This window comes from Lagopus leucura, unplaced genomic scaffold (genome assembly GCF_019238085.1).
Source record: "Lagopus leucura isolate 7727_CA_CO unplaced genomic scaffold, USGS_WTPT01 Super-Scaffold_100004, whole genome shotgun sequence".
NCBI classification, from domain to species: domain Eukaryota; kingdom Metazoa; phylum Chordata; class Aves; order Galliformes; family Phasianidae; genus Lagopus; species Lagopus leucura.
The window spans coordinates 20,081,218-20,103,582 of NW_024962264.1; the positions used below are offsets into that span (position 1 = coordinate 20,081,218).

The 22,365-nt window shown below is 38.9% G+C and overlaps 1 protein-coding gene across 3 annotated transcripts in view; it reads right to left on the reverse strand.

The window, feature by feature from the left end:
• The window catches only part of TENM3 (teneurin transmembrane protein 3), a 469,784-nt gene that overhangs the window by 63,150 nt on the left and 384,269 nt on the right, over positions 1-22,365 (reverse strand). For all 3 annotated transcript variants that reach the window (XM_042870719.1, XM_042870718.1, XM_042870720.1), the window contains 6 exons: positions 22,034-22,248; positions 15,667-15,877; positions 14,730-14,831; positions 14,374-14,568; positions 12,787-12,987; positions 9,698-9,883 (listed from right to left, as the gene is read on the reverse strand). In XM_042870719.1, coding sequence (XP_042726653.1) covers positions 9,698-9,883; positions 12,787-12,987; positions 14,374-14,568; positions 14,730-14,831; positions 15,667-15,877; positions 22,034-22,248 — 1,110 coding nt within the window. The remainder of the gene's footprint in view (positions 1-9,697; positions 9,884-12,786; positions 12,988-14,373; positions 14,569-14,729; positions 14,832-15,666; positions 15,878-22,033; positions 22,249-22,365) is intronic.

A 22,365-nucleotide genomic window follows, 5' to 3' on the forward strand; every position in this document is an offset into this window, starting at 1 on the left:
CCATCAGCTCCTGTTTAAATCAGCATGAGTCACATACCCATTGATTCAATGCTCCTTAATTGGTACTTATAGCACTGCATTATTCTGATTATTCCATCATAAAGAATTATAACAGTGACATCTTCCTGAACACCGTGTAGAGGATTCACATTTCTATTAGTTTACATTATTACCATTGTATTGGGCTTAGATGGCAAATTTTTGGTAGCAAGGGGGCTGCAAGTGCAGTACAGGGCAGAGAATGACCATGAAAGAAGTAGCAGAGACAAAGCATTACGGACTGGCCACAGCCCCACTCCCCATTCCACTGCACCACTCAGGAAGAGGAGAGAGAAGAGAGTGTATGGGAGGAGGGTGTTTTTAATTTGCTTTTGGTTCTCTTTGTTCTAGTCTGCTAGTAGTTGGCAATAAATTACATTAATCCCCGTGTACTGAGTCTGTTTTGCTCATATAGTAATTGTGAGTGATCTCCTTGTCCTTACCTAACACTTTTCCACTTATTAAGTTCCATTCCTTTTATCTCCTTCTTCCTTTGGGCTGGGGCAATGACACAGTGGTGTCACTGTGAGTTCAGTGGCTCACCAGTGTGAAACTACCACAGTTCTTCAGAAGACATTTTCACCCACCATTACCTCTATCATCTATGCATTAAGCTGCAATATGCCACTTAATTTTTTTTTTTTTAAGCGTATACATACATAATCCCATGTTGAGTGTCAACTCAACAGCTCCACAGGGATCATGAATTCCTTTGCAAGTAAGAGCAGAATTTGACTTCACAGCACTACTCCCTAGTGAGCAATACAGGCAGGCTGGTAACAATGGACATGGAGGAGGCTGAGGTACACAAGAGCTTTTTTGCCTCGATCTTCACTAGCAACTGCCAAGCTACTCTCAATGACATTTCAAAAGTCACAGCAGTCAGGTGAAGTCCTCAGTGACAGGAAAAAAGGCAATATTACATCCATTTTCAAGAAGCATAGAAAGACCTAGGGAACTGACAACCTGTTATTGTCACCTCTGTGCTGGAGAAGATCATGGAGTAGATCCTCCTGGAAGCTATGCTAAGGCACATGGAAGGGGCATGGGTTAACCAGCATGGCTTCACCAAGAGCAGGTTCTGCCTGACCAACTTTGTCTCTTTCTATGATTATCTAACTGCGTCACTGGGCAAGGGAAGAACCACTGATGTCATCTATCTGGACTTGAATAAGGCCTTTGATATGGTCCTCCATAACATTCTTCTCTCCAAATTGGAAAGATATGGATTTGATGGGAGGACTGCTCAATGGACGAGGAACTGGCTATGAGATTGTGTCCACGCTCAACATCTAGATGGAGATCAGTGCCAAGTGGTGTTCCTGGTGTTCCTCAAGGGGTCAGTACTGGGATCAGTGCACTTAATTACTTTCATCGATGACACTGATAGCAGGATCGAGGGCACCATCAACAAATTTGTGGATGACACCAAACTGCAATGTGCAGTTAACATGCCCGAGGGATGAGATGCTATCCAGAGTGACCTAGACAGGCTGAACCATGGGCTCAGGTAAACCTCATGAAATGAAAATGATTTCTTACTCCTTGCATAGCCAAGCAATAAGTGGGGATGAGGCACTCACTGGTTTCACAGACTCTTGCCAAATCAGAGAGACACTCTGAGAACTTCAATGAAAACTTCAGACAGAGCACAGTTAGTTGTTTTGGAGGAACTCGTTCAAAAATCAAAGTTGCCTGCACTGGCCTAACCTCTCTAACCTACCCAAGCCTCAGTCTGTGGTTCCTCATTTTGGTTTACTGCTAGCACAGCATGTTCCTCTCATTTCCACCCAGCTGATTTTTTTGCTACCCAGTCAATTAAAACACTTTTTATATGTAAAAAAAACAAACATCCCTTCTGACATTTAAACCCAGTATTTTTTGTCCTATCCAAAGCAGACTGATGGTGCACTGATGGTGCACTGATTCCATTATGAACTGTTTTTGTTCTCCATGAGTTACTAAAAAATATCATGCTTCTAAGGAGGATTATACTTCTACTAGGAAACTTACAGGACACAATTGGCACACCCTATTCGATTTGTTAAAGTAATTTTAGATTCTTGTCCCACCTTCCAAAGTGCTCGGGGGCGCTTTGGTATCACTTGCAAATATAATTCTCTTTATTCATTATCTCACTATACTGAAAGCACATGTTCTTTCAGTGTAAGTAGCTCATGGTCGTCATCCTTTTTCTGAGTTTATAAGAACCTTGTCTCAGACATACCATATGTTCAGACCGTTGCTGCCAATGGAGGATTACAAACAGTCTTTCCTAAATTCCCATCTTGCCCTTCTTCTAAGGGAGAACACATGGTTGGAATAATAGTTTTAGGTAATTTTCTTTGTTTTTCGCTACAGAGGCCAGAACATAATCCTCACCCTGAAATCATACCTTCGTCATCACCATCTCACTTTTCTCCAATGTCTGCACAGATCTGCTGAATCTGTTCCTGCAAGGAGACAGGAATTCTCTGCAATTTATCCCTTGCCAAAACCGTAACAGATCCTTGCTGCAACCTATTATGTGCTTTTACACTCAAAAGCATAGAAGCTCACTATCCTCTAGAATTTTTGTTCTGGAGGCCACCCCAATTTTACTTTTAAAGCAACATTTCTCATCTTTATTTCTGGAAAGTCACACATCTCCTAGAATAAAAGATTAAGTTGCCTTTAAGGATATAGTAGATGTTGGAAGTTTGGGACTGCTAAGATGTTCATGAGCAGCATTGTTCCCTATTTAACATCTATCTAACTGGAAAAGAATTTAGAAGAAAGGGTATAAGCCATTAAGGATTTAAAACTGTCTCACATGTTAAGGCTGAACAATTCAAACACCTGTTTGAGGCCTCTGAAAAACTCTCAAAAAACTGTCTCAGACAGTTGCACATAAAACCTGACACTCATACTAAGAACTGCATGAAAGTTAAGTTTGGCTTGTAAACATATTAGGGACATTGAGTGGGACAGGATGGGATGTGAAGGGAAGAATTACTGTTTCCATTTTTCTCCCTAGAAGATAAGTAATTTCAGAATGTGTCTGACCAGCACACAGCTATGCATGTTACAATAGCACTTACTTTCTGGCCTCTTCAACTCAAGTAAGCTTTGCAACACACTTTAAAACTCTTCTAACCTCACAGGATTCTGCTGTTTTTTGAAAACGTGCCTAACTCGAACTTCACATGTGGTCCTCATTCAAATGCAAATCAACCAATTAGCAACTTAAAGTATGGTAGCAGATAATTTCTATTTGAGATGCTTGGTGTTGGAATGTGTTAAGGCCTGAACAATGATTCACTTTGTTTTACAGCTTCAGGTATGCAGACACTATCTTGCCTGGTAATGGAATGTTTTAATAGTAACAAAATGTACAAATATTTTGCATATTCAAGACTTGGCCTGGAAAATTAATAACATGCTCTTCAAGCACGGGGAAGGCCGAAAACATATTTGTACTAAATTTCATGAAATACTGTTATACTGTGGTTATCAATCCTCTGCAAACCAAGAAAATAATCTTCTCTTTTCCATTAAGTTTTTAGGTATAAATACTGTGGTTCAATCCTGATTCCAGCAGAGTCAGTTGGCTCTGAAACATGAATTTTGAAAATAGGATTTCGTTCTCATTACTGTGGTGAATATATGAGTATTTGATGTAATTAGTTTTGAAAATTTGGTAGATTGTATCTGAGAATAAACAGTTTGAATGACAAAGGACCTATATTCCTTCAGATTCAGCCTTACTTTAAGATGAAATTTGTACTGAGCTTAATTCCATGAACTCAAAATCAAGGGAAAATATACATATAGGAATTTTGATAATTACATGATGTACTAACACAACAGTATTCTTATTTTAAGGGAAACATTTCCTTAAAATACTAAAATCTCAAAAGAATGCTAACATTTCTGAAGAACTCTTGGCACAAAGACATTAAAATGTACTTTAATGACACAAGCATTAAAACACTATGAAATGCTAGGTAACTTAAACTCTGTAGAAAAGCGAAACATTTGTCAAATTAGCATCAGTATGGAGATGATGATGGTCATTGTAATGTATTACACTTTCCCTCTAAGCTGAAATAATTGCGGAAGATCAATGAAGCCCTCAAAATGGTTGATGATTTTGTTTGTGAAGCTTATACTGCAGAAACATACAGTGTAATGATATTTAGTTATATCAAGTCTACTGTGAGCACTCCCTTTAAAAGAACAGGAGGAATACATTTGTCTTGACTTGCTCTCTCACCTAATAAAGGGATAAAGCATCATTTCCCTGTAGTCATATTTGAAATCTGTAATATAAGAAGCCCTAAGCTAAACACAGGCTGAAGAAAGCAGGTGCAGATCTTATGGCTTAGAGAAGGAGACTACTTCTTAAAGTAAGAGTTCCTCAACACTACCAGCACCTCTGAGCTTACACTGTCTGTGGTCACCTAGCAAATGAGCATGCAAATGCCGTCATGTTTGCTCATACTCAGAAAACCATTTTTACCAGTAGCAAGGGCAGAGGCTGTATTCATGGGAGTGCCCTTAACAGTGGCATGCTATAAATTTTTTATTTTTATCTTTTAAATTCTGAGAATCTAAATGGAATGACTTCCATGGTTTCTAGTAAAGCTATCTGAAACTAGAAATCCCCTGCTAAAAAATATTTGCAAATGCAAAGAAATTACGAGCTGTACACTTCTATAGTAGACCGCCGCTGGATGTGAATTTCAGTTCTGCGTACCAGGTAAAGTAGCACCACACAGCACTCAAAAGGAACATGAACACCACTACGCTAACTTTAGCCCTCCTGAGGGATTAATATCAGGGCTTAATGACATTAATTCACATTTAGATCATTTATGTTTAACGACATGTTTTCCATGCATACATCTATAAATATTAATTTTGGACTGAAAGATAATCGTTCAACATGATAACAATTAAACAGCTGTAACCTGTCTCATGTGTTAAGTAATGGAGCTGCAGGCAAGCTCCATAAACAGATGGTCTTACCCACCCATGCTTAATGTTAAAGACTTTTTAAAAAAGAGGTGTTGACAAATCTGAACAAGAAGGCATAGTTCTAATGCAAATTGGCCAATTTGCAATTTAGATTACTCTAAAGCTGATTTGGTCTATGGTAAAAATTAAGTTGCATTATAAAACTGAGATGTAACACAGCACATGGAAATATAGCAGATTCCCCACCAACATAATTATTTACTAATTTCATTCAGCTAACAGAGTTTAATGGAAAAGCAGCTGGAAAAGTATTCATATTTATGGGCTTCCTATGACAGTTACTTAATTTACTCATGGTGCATGCCAGTTATATCACAAAAATAATAGACTTTCTGAAATAATACCATTTCAATCTCACACAACAACTATTCAGACAGGAGAGGGTCATCATACTCATTGCAAGCTGGGATAGAAAAGAAACAAAAACATATCTGAGCACAACTGTGTTATGAAAACTTAATTACAGAGCAAATTTTCATCCAGGCTATCACTTGGGCACCAGCTGTGCATGTGTGGTCTTGATTCACAATGAGATGCAGGTTGAACTTCACCAAATGATTTACAGATGCTGACCTCAGACCCATGAAACTCACCCCCAGACCTAATAAAACAACTGACAGGTGATTTTCCATAGCTTTGCAGTAAACTGGTTATTTAACCTGCTCTCACGTGCATACAGTAAGTGGTAAAATGTGACAATTCTCAGGAGGGAAACAATGTTTAGATGGGCTTAAAGTGCTTAGTATTTGGAACATACACTGTTGTGTTTAGACAAATCTTGTATTATGCTAAATAAGAGCAATAATACTTGAGTTTCTGTTTTTCTCATTAATTTAATTTCATTACAGCACTGTGCAGTTATCTGCTGAACATCTTTGATGTAAATATTTGGAAGTATGTGTTCAGAGCAAAGTCAAGAACTTACAAGTGTGGTCCACAATGGGTATGGTGTTTATGTCAGAGATGCACGAAGGACCAGTGTGCGTCAGCAACAAACACCACGCTTACTGCATTAGTCAAAGCAATCTTGCCAACCTTCCTTCACACAATGCTTCAAAAAATAATTAAAAAAAATTATTTTATCTGGTCTACTCCGTTCTCTCTCACAAACCAAAAGCATATTTAAAGGTAAATGCATACTAATTTCCTTTTCCAGTCTTGTGATGCTGGGTCTTAGGGAAATACTGATGCTTAACGAAAAAGACAGATGTCAAAATTGTGTCTGAACAGAGAACTCAAACCTTTGCAATCACCTATGATTTTCTTCCTAATGTCCTGAAGCACTGGAATGAAAACAAACAAATGTTCTCCGGAAGTTTTACAGCAATTACAATTTCCTTTTGTCGCATTTCCATTTAAGTGTCTTAGGAGTAAACATACAAACCAATGTAACTGAAGAAGCAAGCTAGAGTGTAAAAGCTTTTGGAGATGAATACCATTGAGCACTACTTCCTTTTAATTGCATCAACAGGCTTGTTCGTTCCCTTCCTTTTACCCTTTAATAATTAGAGCCAACTGAAAATCAAACATTGGGATAACTGAAAATGAGACTGGACATTAAGAAATCTATAGAAACTCTGAGTTACAAAACATTTTAAATAGCATTCATGCTTCAAAAAAAAAACAAAAAACAAAACAAAACAAAAACCCTAAACAAATAAAACAAACAAACAAACAAACAACCCAAGACCATATTCTCTTCAACAAATATGAATTAGGAACTAATATGATTCAGTGCACATTCCAGTATGCATCTTTGTAATTAATACCTATGTGTGTACCCCACTCTGTGCAATCAGCTAGAGATATGGCGGCCTTTCCCAAAGACTGAATAAAGTGCACTGGCCTTAAAATTTACAACTTCTTAGGAATATTCATTTCCCCAAGAAGTTGTAAATGCGGGCCATTGCATTTCATGTGACTGCCATCTAACAGCTGCATGGAAGAAAGAAATCTATTTCTAAAATGCTTCACACTACTGTAGGTTCAAATGGTTAATGACTCAGAAACGAGAAAGATGCAGTTGTTATCATTTGGGGTGTTTGAAAGCAGAGTGGGAGTCTCTCCTGCACACATACAAATTAGGTAAATATTCCGCTACCAAGTTTAGAGCAGTAAATAGCAAAAAAAGCTTGGGTTACATCATGACATTAAAAAAGCTGGTATGCATGAAAATACGTTCTGATGTCCTTTACATTTTGAAATGTATTGCACAGAAGGAGCTAGTATATACTCCAGGGTAGATGAGAAAAAAGCAAATTGACTCCATTTACCAAGCTGAGGAAGCATTGCTTTTTACTCTACTAAGTTGGAACAGCTCTTGGAAATGAACAACAAAATGACCTGGTTTCTCTATAACACTGGTGGTCCTGAAGAAAACAGCTCTAGGAAAAATAAATGTTAACAGCAGGCTAGCGCTTGTACCTCATTACTTGTCTTTGAGGCTGTAAGGGCAATATAAACAAATCAAACTATCTTTACAGCAGCAGCCACAAAGTAAACACACATTTGAAGAATAAACAGGTGGGAAGACAGACCTGCTTGGCCAGCACTGAGGAAAAACTAGTTTGTGCCTAATATGTTGGAAAAATTGTTCAAGAGCAGCTCATCCGTGTATAACTGCAACCCTTGAAATGCTGCCAAGGTCAGCGAGACCAACAGCAGAGCAATCTGCTGAGTAATTGCTCGTTGGCAAGTTAAAGCGGTCAAGGGAAAGGCTTTATTCTCCTTCTAAAGATTTACTTTATTTTATTGTTTAAAAAGTTCTCTCCTCACCTCTCTGCTCACTTGTCAGCATGTTTTCTGGAAGCTCCTTAAAAATGTTAATCACATCAGTTCTCCCCAGGGTCCTGCACAGAGGCATCTTGGTTTCCCTTCCCACCTATGTCTGGGCACCCTCATTAGTAAACAAACAAAAAAAATCGATTCTGATTTTTTTTTTTTATAAACAGCTCACAAATCAATCTTACTACTTCACACCTGACTCCCTTCCACAAAATGAAATCCTACCTCGCTTTTATAATGCAATGATATGGATACCAGTAAACATTTCCCTGTCCTTCAGGCTCACGTCACTGTTTCCTGTGACCGTGACTACGCACAGCACTGCCATCTTGCCTCCCTGGCAGGGCTATAACCTGCAGGGAATGCAGCTCAGGCCTTTCCTCTTGATAGTCATGCACCATTGATGACTTAGCTGAGCCCACACACTCTAGGTGACACTTCTTCCAAAACATGCACAGAAGTTGAATTTCTTAAGCCTCTTTTCAGCTTGTGGCAAAACCAAACAATGATGTATTTATATCCATTATCTCCACTGCTATTAGATTTACTGCTCTATCCTGCTACACACATCATCTCTTCTAACTAACTTCTCCATCTCTTTAAATACGAAACTGCTTTTCCTTTTGGACTTTTTGAACTATTTAGATTATCTTCTGATTTCCACATCACTCAGCATTAACACTTGCTTTTGCCTGACCTGTGGCCACCTTCTCAATGTTATTTCAACTCACCTCTGAGAGCTTATCCTCAGTGCCTCTCACAGATCAGAGATGCGCCCCTAAATACTGCAGAGCCACTGTGTTACTCCTAGACAGCCTTAGCTGAGCTTTAGTACAAGTCTCACCACACTCCTATGGATAAATGAGCATGCTCTTAAAATTAGACCATTGCCAAGCTCTTTGTCTGTGCTTCTTACCCATTGTCACACAGCTGTTCTTACATGTGGTTACACAGAGGTGACATAGGTCCCTCCTTTTGCATTACAGTCCTGCTGCACCTTGCATAAAGGAAGCCTAGTGTAGAGGGGATTTTCCAGCTATGCCACAATTCAAAACCTAATTAAAAATGCTATGATTTTAAACAATTCTTCCTCTGCTTCTGTTTTCTTAGTTCCCTTATCTGCAAGTGTAATCTCTCATGCTGGCTCAACATCACGCCCTGGGCAGTGGAGAGACATATGAGACATACACACTGTAACACTGAGTAAGAAAATCTCCATTAATAATGGCATAATAATTTCCAATGGGTTTCACACACTAGAACTAACTTGATTACGGAAACACAGAAGCTGTAATAAGGATGAATCCTAAATCTGCTGTATGGAACTGCTGTTGTGCTGACACAATTCTAAAACAGAGCATTATGTTGACAAGAAGGTGATTTTGAGTAGTTAGATCACGCATTACAAGGTGGCATTGATGGTTTTGTGTGTTGCCAAAACTCACTTTTTAGAGCTTCTTTTCCAAATGATAATAATAATAATAATTAAAAAACAAACAAAAGGAAGCTTCATTTTTGAGAGTCATTAAGCTATTGCAGAAAAACAGAAAAACACAAATCATAGACTATTTACAGCTTAAAATAATTGTGACCTCCCCACCAGCAAAAAGGCAGCTCAAGGGAAGAGACTGAAAAGGGAATTCATTTCACAGCAAACTAGCTATGAAGACCTGATGAGCCATTATATAATAATTTCCTTTCTTAAAAAATCAGTTCCTTTATACAGACGGACACGTGCAAACATTCTGTTTGAAGAAAAAAGCTTCAAAGTTACACACTCCTTATTCAGACACAGCCAGCAGTGCCAGCACTTTGAATTTTGCACCAAAGACATATTAAAGCATAGCCAGCCTACCAATGGTACAGTGCTCTCCGTTCCACCCCTGGCTACATTCGCACTTCCCATCCTTGCAGGTGCCGTGCTCGGCGCAGCGGGGGTGGCAGGCCCTCTGGTTGCAGGCTGTGCCCGTCCAGCCATCCTCGCAGCGACAAGTCCCTCCCATGCACACGCCGTGCGTGCCGCAGTCCACCGAGCAGATCTCTACATTTGAGAAGGGAATAGGGGAGAAAAAAGAGGCAGAGAGTGCACACGGGAGTGAGAGGGTACGCATCAATTAGCAGCGCGGCATTTTAATTCAAGATGTGAAGGGTAAGAAAGGCAAAACCTTTGGTAATTCCATCGAAGGAATTTACTGTGAAAGGTATTTTCAGGTAGGGCCCAACAGAATGCAGGGCATGGAGTTTTACCTCCGTGTTAATGCTTACTTAGTTATCCTGGTAGACTTAGTGGTGCTGGAGTGTACATAGCTCATCTGTTAGCTACACTTAATTTTCAGTTATATTCTTTGTGATCACATACAACTTCAGAGTAGCCCTTCATAACTGAGATGGAAGTCACAACATACTTGTAGTGACTAAATGTACCATACATGCAGGTCACACTATGCTGCAAGTGAAAATCTAGCATTAATGAAAGATCATTTTAACAAGCTTTCCCCTCCCTATCCTGCTCACTGTTTTCTTTCCAAGTAAAAATGTGCCATTTCTGACACATTTTTTCATTATAAAGAGTGAGCCTTACTGAGACAAATTAGTACTATGCTGACATACTGACACATCTGTTAAATATAAAAGATGATCCTCTTTTACTTTCAGTAAATTTGTATCAGTGACAGCTACGAACAGTCTGGTTTAAATAATAGATTGTTAAAAAAATAAATCAACATTCAGCAATTTAACTTGTCATTTACGTATGCTAACAGGATCTTGTAACTGATAGAATAATTGAAAAATATGTTAAGAGCCAAAGGTAGACAGAGGCCAAACAACACATGTTAAGTCTCAGCTAATACAAGATGTTAATTTAGGCTGCCAGATTCTGCATTTACAGTTATACTTCATTTAGTCAGACTCCAAAAAACTTTACTTCTGCTAAGCAGACAACAGAATAAAAAGAGAAACTATAATATAGCCTGAGGGACTTCTTCTGTTCCTTGGCACTGAGCTGCTTGTAACCACACACTGCTTCATAAAAGTACTGTATTTAGGTTTTGTTTTCTTGTAGAAGACAACAAACAGTTTAGCAATAAAAGACTGAAATTATTTTCAACAGCTTTCAGTGCATGAAAGGTTTCCAGTTTTCTATTCAATAGTGGTTTTCTTCCCCAGCAAAGGATAACTCTGTCTCCAAATGTCGTGGAACATTAAACAGAGTATCAGGGCGCTGTGACATTTTCCATAAGAATATTTCTGGAGAGAGACAGCTGAAATTCTCCCTCCTGCTTCCTTCCTCCTCTCCTAGCCCCCCCAACTTTTTTTTTTCCTATACAGCGTTTTATATCTACTTTGAATTAAATTTTTGATTAAGAGATCTAAGATAGTTTGATTAATTTTAGAGTCACAAAACGTCAACACAGCTCCAAAAAAGAAAGGGTTATTTCTCTTCAATCTAATCAATTTTTCATTAGAGTGGAGGTGTTTATCAGCTTTTAGCACACTAGCTTTGAGCAAGGTGCGTCAATCTTTGTAATGAACTTATTAATTAGAGTTAATTTAATTGAAGTGGAATTGAAGGGCTAATTAACGGACAAACTGCTGATGAAGATAGAGGAAAGCTCTGCTGATTTCAAACCTATAAACTCCTCTGATGGAAATAACTCATTCCTTTTTTCTTCTATCAGCTTAACAAAATGTTTATGGGTAAGATTTACATTTTAGTGTATCAGTACGAAGGTCATTTTGCACAACTTCAGAAAATAGTCCTTTTACAAAGCTCTTTTGCGAGTTTGACGCTTCTGAAATATCTCAGATCAGAAATACTGCATGTATTACAATTACCAATCATTCCTTGAAACACGACTAGAAGATGGTGCATAACTGAATAATCAGAAATAGCACAGAGGACACTGTGTCAAGAAATAGAGGACCCGTGTTTTGCCTGAGAACTACAAAGGGTCTCTCACAAATAGCCATTTTTAGTACAAGAAATGTTCAGAGATTTTTTTCTTCTAAACGAATATAACAGAAGATATTTTCTCCTCTCTGTCACTTCTTGAATATTTAGAATTTTGTCCTATCATCCTTATATGCATAAAACATGATGGAGTATCGCAGATCCTGGTCAGGAAGTACATTTGTTTTGAAAAGATAGTTTCTCATGAAAATGTTATATTTATTCATAAGCTGGCACAAATCCAGCTAGCCCATGTGTTCAGTTTTCATTAACAAAATCAGTTAGATGAACTGTTTAAGACAAATATACGTCTCACGGTTAGAAATGATTTAGTCTCTTGATACGTGACTACCAAGCAACATTCAAAAAACTTGTATTTGTTAAGAGGCTGCTGTTATAAATATTTAGATAATGCTCTCTAACAGTAACTCCAGCCATTTTCTCCTGTTGCTTCTAAACTCTGATTATAGTTATAAGCCCAGTTTCAGACTTCAAGAAGCTTCCTCTACTTCTTCACCTCTACCAACTCCTTCTGCCCTTACAGTCTGTGCCTTTCCTCAAAAGCTGTTAAGAATTCATTCTTGCATTTGCATTGCCTTCAAAGTGGAATGCCTGAGTGCGGATTTGAAGAAAAAAAATGTCTTCAATTAGCTAGAGATTTTTAAAATGGGAGATTCTCTCTAATTTCACTGCTATAGTTGCTAACTAGACTTATTAGGTAAGATGACACTTAGATATATATATCGCACAAAAACATTCTGTACTTGCATGTGAACTAACAAGCAAAAAGGGCTAACAGAAAACAAAATAAATTATTTTCAAATACTTCACGTTCATTAGCTATTTTGAACCTTTGAATCAATTCAGAGTTCACGCTACAATCACCTGAAAGTCTTCCATCAGCCTGGCAGGTCAGATGTTAATAATATCACTGAAACGGTGCTATCCAAGACACCATAATTTTACAAAACATGAGTGCTTTTAACCCTTACCATTGGAGCAGTCTGGACCTGTCCAGTTGGGGTCACATGTGCAGGTACCGCTCTCCTGAAGGTAGGTGCCATGGCCAGAGCACTGGTCAGGGCACAGCGTCTTCAGAATTTCACAGTTGCTGCCCCCCCAGCCCGGGTTGCAGTGGCACTCGCCGTGGATGCACACACCATGGCTGGAACAGGCTGGGTCCAAGCAATCCGCTGCATGGAAAAGAGGAAGATCAGCTTAAAGATGTTGTTTCTAACAACGGTAACCATCTCAAGCCACTGCTTGGCTTAATCTGCACTTTAGGACATTCTGGAATGTGCAGCATTGCATTCTTAAAGTAGATTGAAGCTGAGAAATTCATCTTCACTTCATTACAATGAGTAAAAGAGAAAAGGAACAGCAGACCAAAGTAGCTTGGTTCCAGCCCCCCTCTTCTGCCTACAAGACAAAGAACCCTCTATTTCATTTCTGACTACAAGTCCTAGCCAATTTCTGTTAGAATATGTGCAACTTTCTTCATAAAAACGTATCATTTCCACGCCATTTTCTGGTATTGTGAAATCTGTGTGTGGATATAACTGTCTTCAAGGCATTTACAGGCTGCCATTGAGTTAACAGAAAACCTTTAAAGTTTGCTAATTTTTCTGAAGTACAACAAGATTGGCCCCAGGTCTTGGGCTGCTGATCTCTATTTTGCCTAATCACACTGTGACAACTGTTGGATTACTTGCAATGCTCAGTATCAGCTGATCCAATCCAGAGCTATAGAGTTCTGACAGCTGTACAGGACTCTCAACTAGTTTCAGAAATAAATGAGTTGCATACTCTCTATCCTTCTTAATTCACTTTAATGTTCTTTAGATGACGAGATTTAATTTAGCAATTTGACTCAATAAAATGTTACACTTGTAGGGTCAATGGTCTGAAAATTTAATTCCAGGGACTTAATTGCATTACTTTGTACGTGGAGATCAATAAAATCAATTTCATTGAGGAAGAAAACGGCACTTTTTATTCCCTAAAAAAAAAAAAAGAATAGAAAATGAACTGCATTTTGCAGCACACCAGAAAGAATATTATTATGCGCATCTCTGGAATACAAAAATGACGTGCCATTTTTCACTGTGATGCATTGGAATCAGCACTTTCCACAGTGCGGTTGGTGGAAAAGATGGCTAACAGATGTGATACATTAATGATTTATTCTAGACTCCAAAAATTCAGTCAGTCTTCATGTACTCCAACATCTATTTTTGAGGTGCTTTCTTCTTAGCCAAAGAAAGTAAAAACTGGCAAGTAAAAGATATAATGTATTCTGGGGAATTTTTACATGGATTAAGAGTAAGTGAAGTCTAACAATTCTGTAGCAGTACTAGCTCTTCCCAAACTTGATTTTTAGTATTATTAAATGATTTTTGAGGAAGCATTATGCAACAAGCATATCCCAGCGTATACGATGCAATGAAAAGCAGATTTTTTTTTCCCCCTTTGGTAACAGTGCAAATGATCGAGATCACGCAACGCTGATAGAACAAGACATGCCAGCTGGAAACCTGACTAGCAGCAGCAGGTGCTGGGGTAAGTATTTGCTCCTTTACCTTCTTCACAGTTTTCTCCTTTGTACCCAGAGTTGCAGGCGCATGAGCCCATGATGCAGATGCCGCGGCCCCCGCACTGGGGATCGATGCACTGCGTCGCCGGCACGTCGCACTCGGTGCCCTTCCAGCCACTGTAACAGAGGCAGCGGCCTTTGGAGTACTGCCCATTGCCGCTGCACAGCACCGGGCAGGCCGCTGTGAAATAAAGCACCACGGAGAAATTCAAATCAAGGTTTTCATCAAAGCTTTATAAACAAGAACATCTATGAAGTCGGTCACATGCCAATTTCTTTCTTAATGTATCTGTTTTCACGCTTGCTTAGGCTGACTTGAGAGTAAGGATGGGGCTGATGTACCTCTCGAGCAGTCGGGGCCCAGAAAGCCAGGAAAACAATGGCAGGATCCTGAAACACACTCTCCGTTACCATGGCAATTTCGGGGGCATTCCACCACAGACTCTGCAGGAAAAGAAGCAAGATCACTCACCGGCCCCCAGAACCCGCCACGCAGCCACTGACTGACAGCACACCCAGGCTCCCTGCACAGTGTTTATGGTTGCTTTGTTTGAAGAGCATGCAGAGCTGTTATTTTCTATAGCTGTGCCTGTAATATCTCAGGACTTCACGTTCCAGCAGAAAAAGCTCAAATTATAATGGTAAAACAATATGAGCTCTATACTCAAAATACAGCTCCGTGCTGCTTAGCAAACACTTCAAGACAGACCGCTCCTTTCAGCACAGCTTCGCAACAGCGTACGTGCCTTGTACCTTAGACCAATAATTACAGTATATTTTCTGCACTTTTTTTCTGAGTGAAAAAGAAACACCATGAGTGGAAAATCCGTGAAAAAAAGGTCATCAGACTATGGGTTTGCTGGGCTTGTTTGGCCTGGAGAAGGCTTGGCAGAACCCTCATTGCAGCCTCCCAGTACCAAAGGGAACTTAAAAACAGGAAACAGACCAACTTTTCAACGGGTCAATGGTGATAGAACAAAAGAGAATGGTTTTAAAGTAAAAGAGGGGAAATCATAGATTAGATGCAAGGAGGAAATTCTTCACAATCAGGCTGCCCAGATCTGTGGGTGCCCCCTCCCTAAAAGTGCCCAAGGTTGGATGAGCCCTGGGCAGCCTGAGCTGGTGGGGGGCACACAGTCCACTGCAGGGGCTTGGAGCTAGATGATCTTTGAGGTCCCTTCCAACCTAAAACACTCTATGATTGTATGATTCCTAAAAATCCAAACCAAAACACAACCAGAGCCTAGATTTTGGCAAGAGCTTTGACGACAATGCTTACCTATAATAATAGTATTGAATGACACCTGCTCTGCATTTTTCCCATCGTTATAAAAGGCCAGGTGCCAGATGCCAGAATCCAAATACTGGATAAACCCAGCTTCATGAAGGCTGACGGACCTCGTCTGCCGACCCGCTCGCTCCGCCTCGAGCAGAGTGCGCTGCTCCCGTGCGATCAGCCGGCTGCCATCCAGGAGCTCCACAAAGTCGTACTGCAGGGAACAGAAGGGAGTATGACATACAGCGATGCTCACGCTTACAGCAATGGCTTTTTGGGGACAGGGTGATGAGCCTATCTCTCACAGCAAACAGGTGAAAACATCAGCTGAAATAAATCTGTGGTCATGACTGTCAACTGACTAACAGGTGAGAGTGCACTTTCAAAGTGTATTGCATGCACATGGGCTAACAGTATCCAGCATCAACCATCTATGTAGCTTTTTATTTATTTTTGGGCTAAGGATTAAATTGTCTGCTCATTCCTGATTTCAGACAGTGTGCAGATGAGAGGGATGAAAAGAAAGAGCTTTACTTCCACTCCTTCTAGTAGAAGCCCAGAAGGGAAAAATGAAAGCATTAAATATTACAGCTGGTGAAAATGACAACCTGACAAGAAATGGAAGATATCAAGTCAGTGCAGGGAGAATACTATTTTGCTAACAACCATGAGTGTGGCTCAGAAAACGTAGTACCTCAGCTGATACAACAAGTAAACTCTTAATATTTCACACCTCTTTAACTAGTCCTATGAGCACCTGGGAGGTTGCATCTGCTCTGCAGTGATTTATGCTGCTTGAAACTCCTAACTTAAAGGATGTATTTTGCATGTTTAGCACAGAAGGATCAATGTGTAGACAACAAAACTAAACATGGAGGAAAGTTAAAGGGCTTTGTTGTTTGCGGTGGAGAATCTGCTGGCCCTGCTGTGCCTGCTACGAGTTTTGCTTTGATACCTGTTAATGGCAGGAGAGAAACTGTTATGTATAAACCTTCAATCTTTCCATGTGTTTGAGACCTTTCAAATGGAATTACGTGTCCAGGGCCCATTGAAGTAAAGGCCAGTATACACGATCAGTGATTCACCTGAGCTAGGTTACTGGGTTACCAGGACTTTTACATCCTGACTTATGACCTTCAGAACCTGCTCTCAGGACAAAAGAAAACATGATAGCCTTTGTCACAGGCACAGAGCTTAAGTACTTATGTTCTCATCTCGAAATTGCAGACTTGCAGGTAAAAATTCACCAGCACTGTAAAGATATTCTTTCCTGGTAATCTGAATAACCTCCTAACCATTCAGGATGTGAAAGAAATGCATAGTTATTATGCCATGATCAGCATCTGAGACACTTTTCCAGCTCCATCTGAACAAGTGGAACAGAACATAAACGTGATTACTATGTGCAGGAGCCAGTACCTCGATGTGCTGTCACTTTGTGTGCGCTGCGCCACATGAAAATGAATGCAATCGTTTTGGGAGAGCACCAATTATTCAAAACCAGTCAACATTCTCATTTGTAAGAGAATTAAATATTTATATTATTATGTGTGAGAGAGAAAAACAATTTTGTCTTTTCCTCTCACCACACTCAAGAATATTTCTTCATGCTCAAGCTGTTCACTAATGTTTTTTAAAAAGAGAAAGCCCAGGCAGTTTTAACAAGTCGTTTATGGATGTTAGGAGTGACCTTATAATTTGTATACTGCAGAAGCTCATTTTTTATAGCAAAACTGCAGATAAACCTATGGTTTTGTTACAGGAGCAAGCGATTATACCACTTGATTGACCACAAAGAGTATACTAATGGCTGACAAGCATGGTACAATTAGTAATTTTGTATCTGCAATGTAATAAGGGCATATGTCATTATCAGAGCACTGTTTTAGGCTATATTTTAGAAGCTGTACAGAGGGGAATTTACTGTTCAGTTTATCCCTCAGCAAACGATAATTGATCTTAACTCCTTTGAAGGCAGGTAGTTTCCTATACACACACACACATATTTATCTATGAAGAACAGAGTAACAGAAAAAGACTGAAAAACAATTATCTTTAAAAGTAAAAAGCACACTAATTTTATTTTCCTCCAATGACACTAAACTAATTACCTTTATATTGAGTCTAAAAATTCTGATTTGCTCTAGTAAATTCACTTCTTGCTTTAAAAAAAAGTCTTTTTAAAATTATTATTATAATTCTTAAAGTCTCTTTAAAATAAACATATTGATTTTCTGGCTGCAATGAAACTGACGTTTTTAGAAAGTGTCACAAAGACTTTCAGGTTCACACTGATTGGGTTTTGAATGGACAGTCACTGTCAATTATTTCTGGTTCATTTATCTATGATTCTCCAGAAAGAGAGAACTACACATCTCACACTGGTCTGTAGCACACACAGGCTGTGCTTGAGACTGATTTAGGTACTTAAGGAGAATACAGAAGAACAACCAAAAATTCTGTCCTGATCACAGTATCTCACATTTTCTGCATGTCATATCCCTATTATTTCGGATTATGGGAAAGGAGATTTGCATTTGCTGCAATGTGTTACCATATTATAATGAAATAATAAACAACTTATAGATTTAGCCCACCCTGATCCAAGACAGAGGTGTGAAGACTTACTGAGATCTCTCTCAAGCTCATTTCTCCCATTCTTTCATTACAACTATCACAGTGATAGGACAATTTGTATCAGTAGCTGTACAGCTACGCAAAGAAAGACTCCAGTTTCCTTTTACTGTTTGGTTTAACTGCATACAACAAAGAGGTGCACAAATAAGTGAATGGTCTAGGAAGCAGCAGTGGGAAGAAGGTAACCAATGTCAAATGCAAGGTGTGCGTATGGAGAGGAGGCAGGTTCTTATACAAAGACCTAAGCTTGAAGGAGCGAGCTACGGAAGACAGAGGCATGTGCTTATAGATGTTGGTTATCATAGGAAGATGAGCAAAGAGGGGGACAGCTGGTATGGATGCTTTACGAATGCTGGCATAGGGCAGGTTCTCAACTATTTAACAAAAGATCTGAAATATGAAGTACTGGCGTTTCGGAAAGAGGCAGCAGTTGCACATTTGCATAAATTTTGCTATTAGCACTTGTCACTCAGTGATAGGAGATAAGGGCAGATAGCATTTAAGAGATGTAAACATAACGCGATGTATCTATGGGTGAGACCTTACTTTACAAAGTCTTCATGGAACAACCCTAGCTTTACACATCTAGTGATGGGCTCTGTGCCAAGTTATATCATCCTGGAATGAGATCATGGCGTTACGGTAGACAGTTCTATAGATACATTAGTTCTACAATCAAAAACATATTAAAAAAAGAACAACAACAAAAAACAAAAAGCCAAGCAGCAGACATCACTGAGATATTGTACAGAACCACAGCAGCTTGAAATCTGCTATGTTCTGTGCTATACTCTCATCTCTACAGGCTGCAGTAAAATTGGAGAACATTCCTCCCCCCCCCAAAAAAAGATGATCAGAGTAATAAAACAGCTTTTGTACAAAGAAATTATGAAATAGGCTAGGAAATTACAGCTCCTTCAGGACATTACAGATTTACAAATCATGAGTGGCACTGAGAAGAAATCAGTGAGAAAATCTCCACCATCTCCTCCAGAACACTACTGACTGGGTGTCAGAGTAAAGGCTACCGGGTGGCTGTCTCTGAGGGTATCATGTGAGATGTATAATTAAGCTGCTGACTCCTCGATGCCAATGTCACACACGCTAAAAGCTTTCACTGGTTCAAAGGTGTTTAGGAAAAAAATATTTCAAAGATTATAAAACATAAAGAGTGCACCTCTGACTCAGGAAGTCATTCTGCCTTAAGGTGCAGGAGGCCAGGACTGTATTCTAGGAAGAATAATCACAAATCTGTCATCTGCTCTGTAGATCTGCTAATGGCCAGTGTGCGCTAGATGGGCCTTTGATCAGACCCAGCATGGACATTCCTGTGTTTTTCTAACATGTTCCTATGACCTTTGGAACTGCGTAAGCTCCCTTGCCCAAAGGAAGGATGCAGTGAAGCCCAGAATTAGCTGTTATGCTGCTGCTGTGTCTGGCTCACAAGTGAAGTGCCTTTTTAGTACAAGCTGTAAGGAATAGGGAAGTAAGAAAATAACAAACAGATTTAAGCTTTTAACCCTCTCGATATTCCATTTCATTTGATAGTGATTAAGACTTTATTTTGTTGCAAAAAGGTCTAAACTGCAGAGAAAAATTTCACCCTGCCCCCTCCATCTTATCCATCTAGCTATCTCAGGCTCCTTAACCAGACATGACTGGGGTCAGGCCATATAAACATTCTGATAAAGCCTGCACTCTAGGGAATCTCTAGCAGCCCTACAAGTTCATCAGGGCACTGATAAGTAAGCATGCCTAATTCTTCAAGATATCAAGAGTCAAATAGTTTGTGAAAAATGCTCTAATTATATACTAGACAAATACAGAATTTCACCTATATCCTGGGAACAACATACCCAAAATTCACAGAAACTACAGAACATGTACAGGAAAGATTTGTGTGCGATTCTTTCCATTGTACCATAGATGAACATGGATAACACTTGCACACTAGGAGTTCAAAGGGAAAGGGGTCTGTGTGCCACAGATGATGGGAAATAGATTTGGTTATCTCCTTTTTCAAAGTTTTTGGTTATAGGGCACCTCAGTTTCAATCTTTTGCAAGGATAAGGAATCAAGTAAAGATTTTTTATACTCATACTTAATTGTATAATCTTTTTTTTCTAAATGCATAGTCCCAATTAGCTTCTTCATTTTTATTCATCCTTGCCACACATGTATTTCCTTAGCTTCTGCTATTATTATCATCATTAGGATGGCATTTGTATTCCAAACCCCTATGACCAATGGCTGATAATTTCCTGAGTCAATTTTCTTTGAGCTAGAATGTCTTGTGCTAGTTGTCAGCCTAGGGGTAAGTGTTCATTTGTGAATGTTTGAAGAGAATCCATTTAATCATTTTTAAATAAACTTCTTTTTCTGCCTTCAATAAATTGTTTGTTGTTTAATGGAAACTAAACCAAAAACAAGGTCTAATGTAGCATTCTGTGATTTTAATAGCATTTAATAACATGAAACTCCTTTGCTGATCCTATCTCGTCTTCCACAGTTCTCAACTAAATTTCACATCTACATGAGACAGTACCTGCTAAAAACGTGATACAATTAGGAGTAATTCTATGTTTTTTAGAATTTATGCCTAAAAAAAAATGGAACAAATTTCGGTAGTATAACAGCACATACATCAGAATTAAAAATAAGGATCAAGTAAAGAAATTAAATCTTATAGTTAGGAATTTAATGTTGTGACTGTGCATATGGCATAATCAGTCAGGCTTCATTCAAACTCTGCCTATAGGCAATCTTATGAAGGTAAAAAAAAATAATCAGTAAGATATTACATAATTCCATAAATGGTGTAGAAGTGCATGAGCTCAATTCTCTTTTCAAGTAGAACAATGGTTCAGAGCTAGCACTTGGACTAATAGTGAGCTGAAAGAAATCCGAACTTGGAGGGTCTTAAATCTTACAAATAAAATCTGAATACAATTGATTCTAAAATGCCTTTTCAGACAATGCTTCTCCCTTTCTCCTGCCAATCCAGACGACTATTCATTCTTTTAGGCTTCAACTCTCCTATAACTATGGATGAAAAGTGTTTCTTTTTTACTAGGCATAAGCATAATAAAGTGCAGTAAACACAACAAACAAGTAAACCACAACAAACCACTTCACAAACCTGAGGGGTGAGCAGACTAATCCTTCTGGGGCAGACAAGAACAAAGTTTTAAGACACTTCAGATGCCTAGTGAAAACTGACACTTTTACAACCCCGATCCACTGTATTACCATAGACACATATTGCATACTCTTTTATTTAGTGAGACACCAAGCTATAAATACTGTAGCGTTTTCTTGCAGAATAAACTGAAGCTTCTTTAAAATACTATTTTCTTCCTGCTTGCAAATTGGACGAATGTGGCCACTGCTAGGCACACATGACCATACATATGGCCATAAGAAGCTCTATTCGTTTACTGAGGTTTTAAAACAAATGTCAACATATCTTTAAAAGTACATATAAATTCTGCATGAAACAGCTCCATATCTAAAGCATCATTGGTCACAGCATTCAGACAGCTCATAAATAAGAATCTTCCCTTCTCCCCAATGGCACATTTCAGATCCCATCACTTACAGTATTATAAATGCTTTGTACATCACATGAGATCAATATGTAAAAACCAAAAATCAGCAAAACGGAAAAGATACAAAATAACCAAAGTCACAGTTTTCAGTAACTTCTCCTACTTCTAATGGAAGCAGCTCTCACCTGAGTATGTGATGGTGGTAAGCCTTTTCGGCCATATACTCCAATCAATGCATCTTTCTGAAGGGATATATTGAATTTTAGAAATTGTGGCTGATCAATAAAGAGTTGTGATCTCCAAAAAATCCCAGGGGGAACTTCTTGTATTGCTCTTCGGCCTATATCGAGTTCTCCAGAATCTATAGTGTTGTTTTCTTGTGCAAATCCCCCTAATTTTCCTGACAGGTTAGAATAATAAGAGAGAAAAAATTAGTATTCTTTTCTTGCTCTCAGTCACCCTTCATATGAACTGTCAAATATTTAGAAGCAACTCAGATAAAATGCTCCCTGACAAT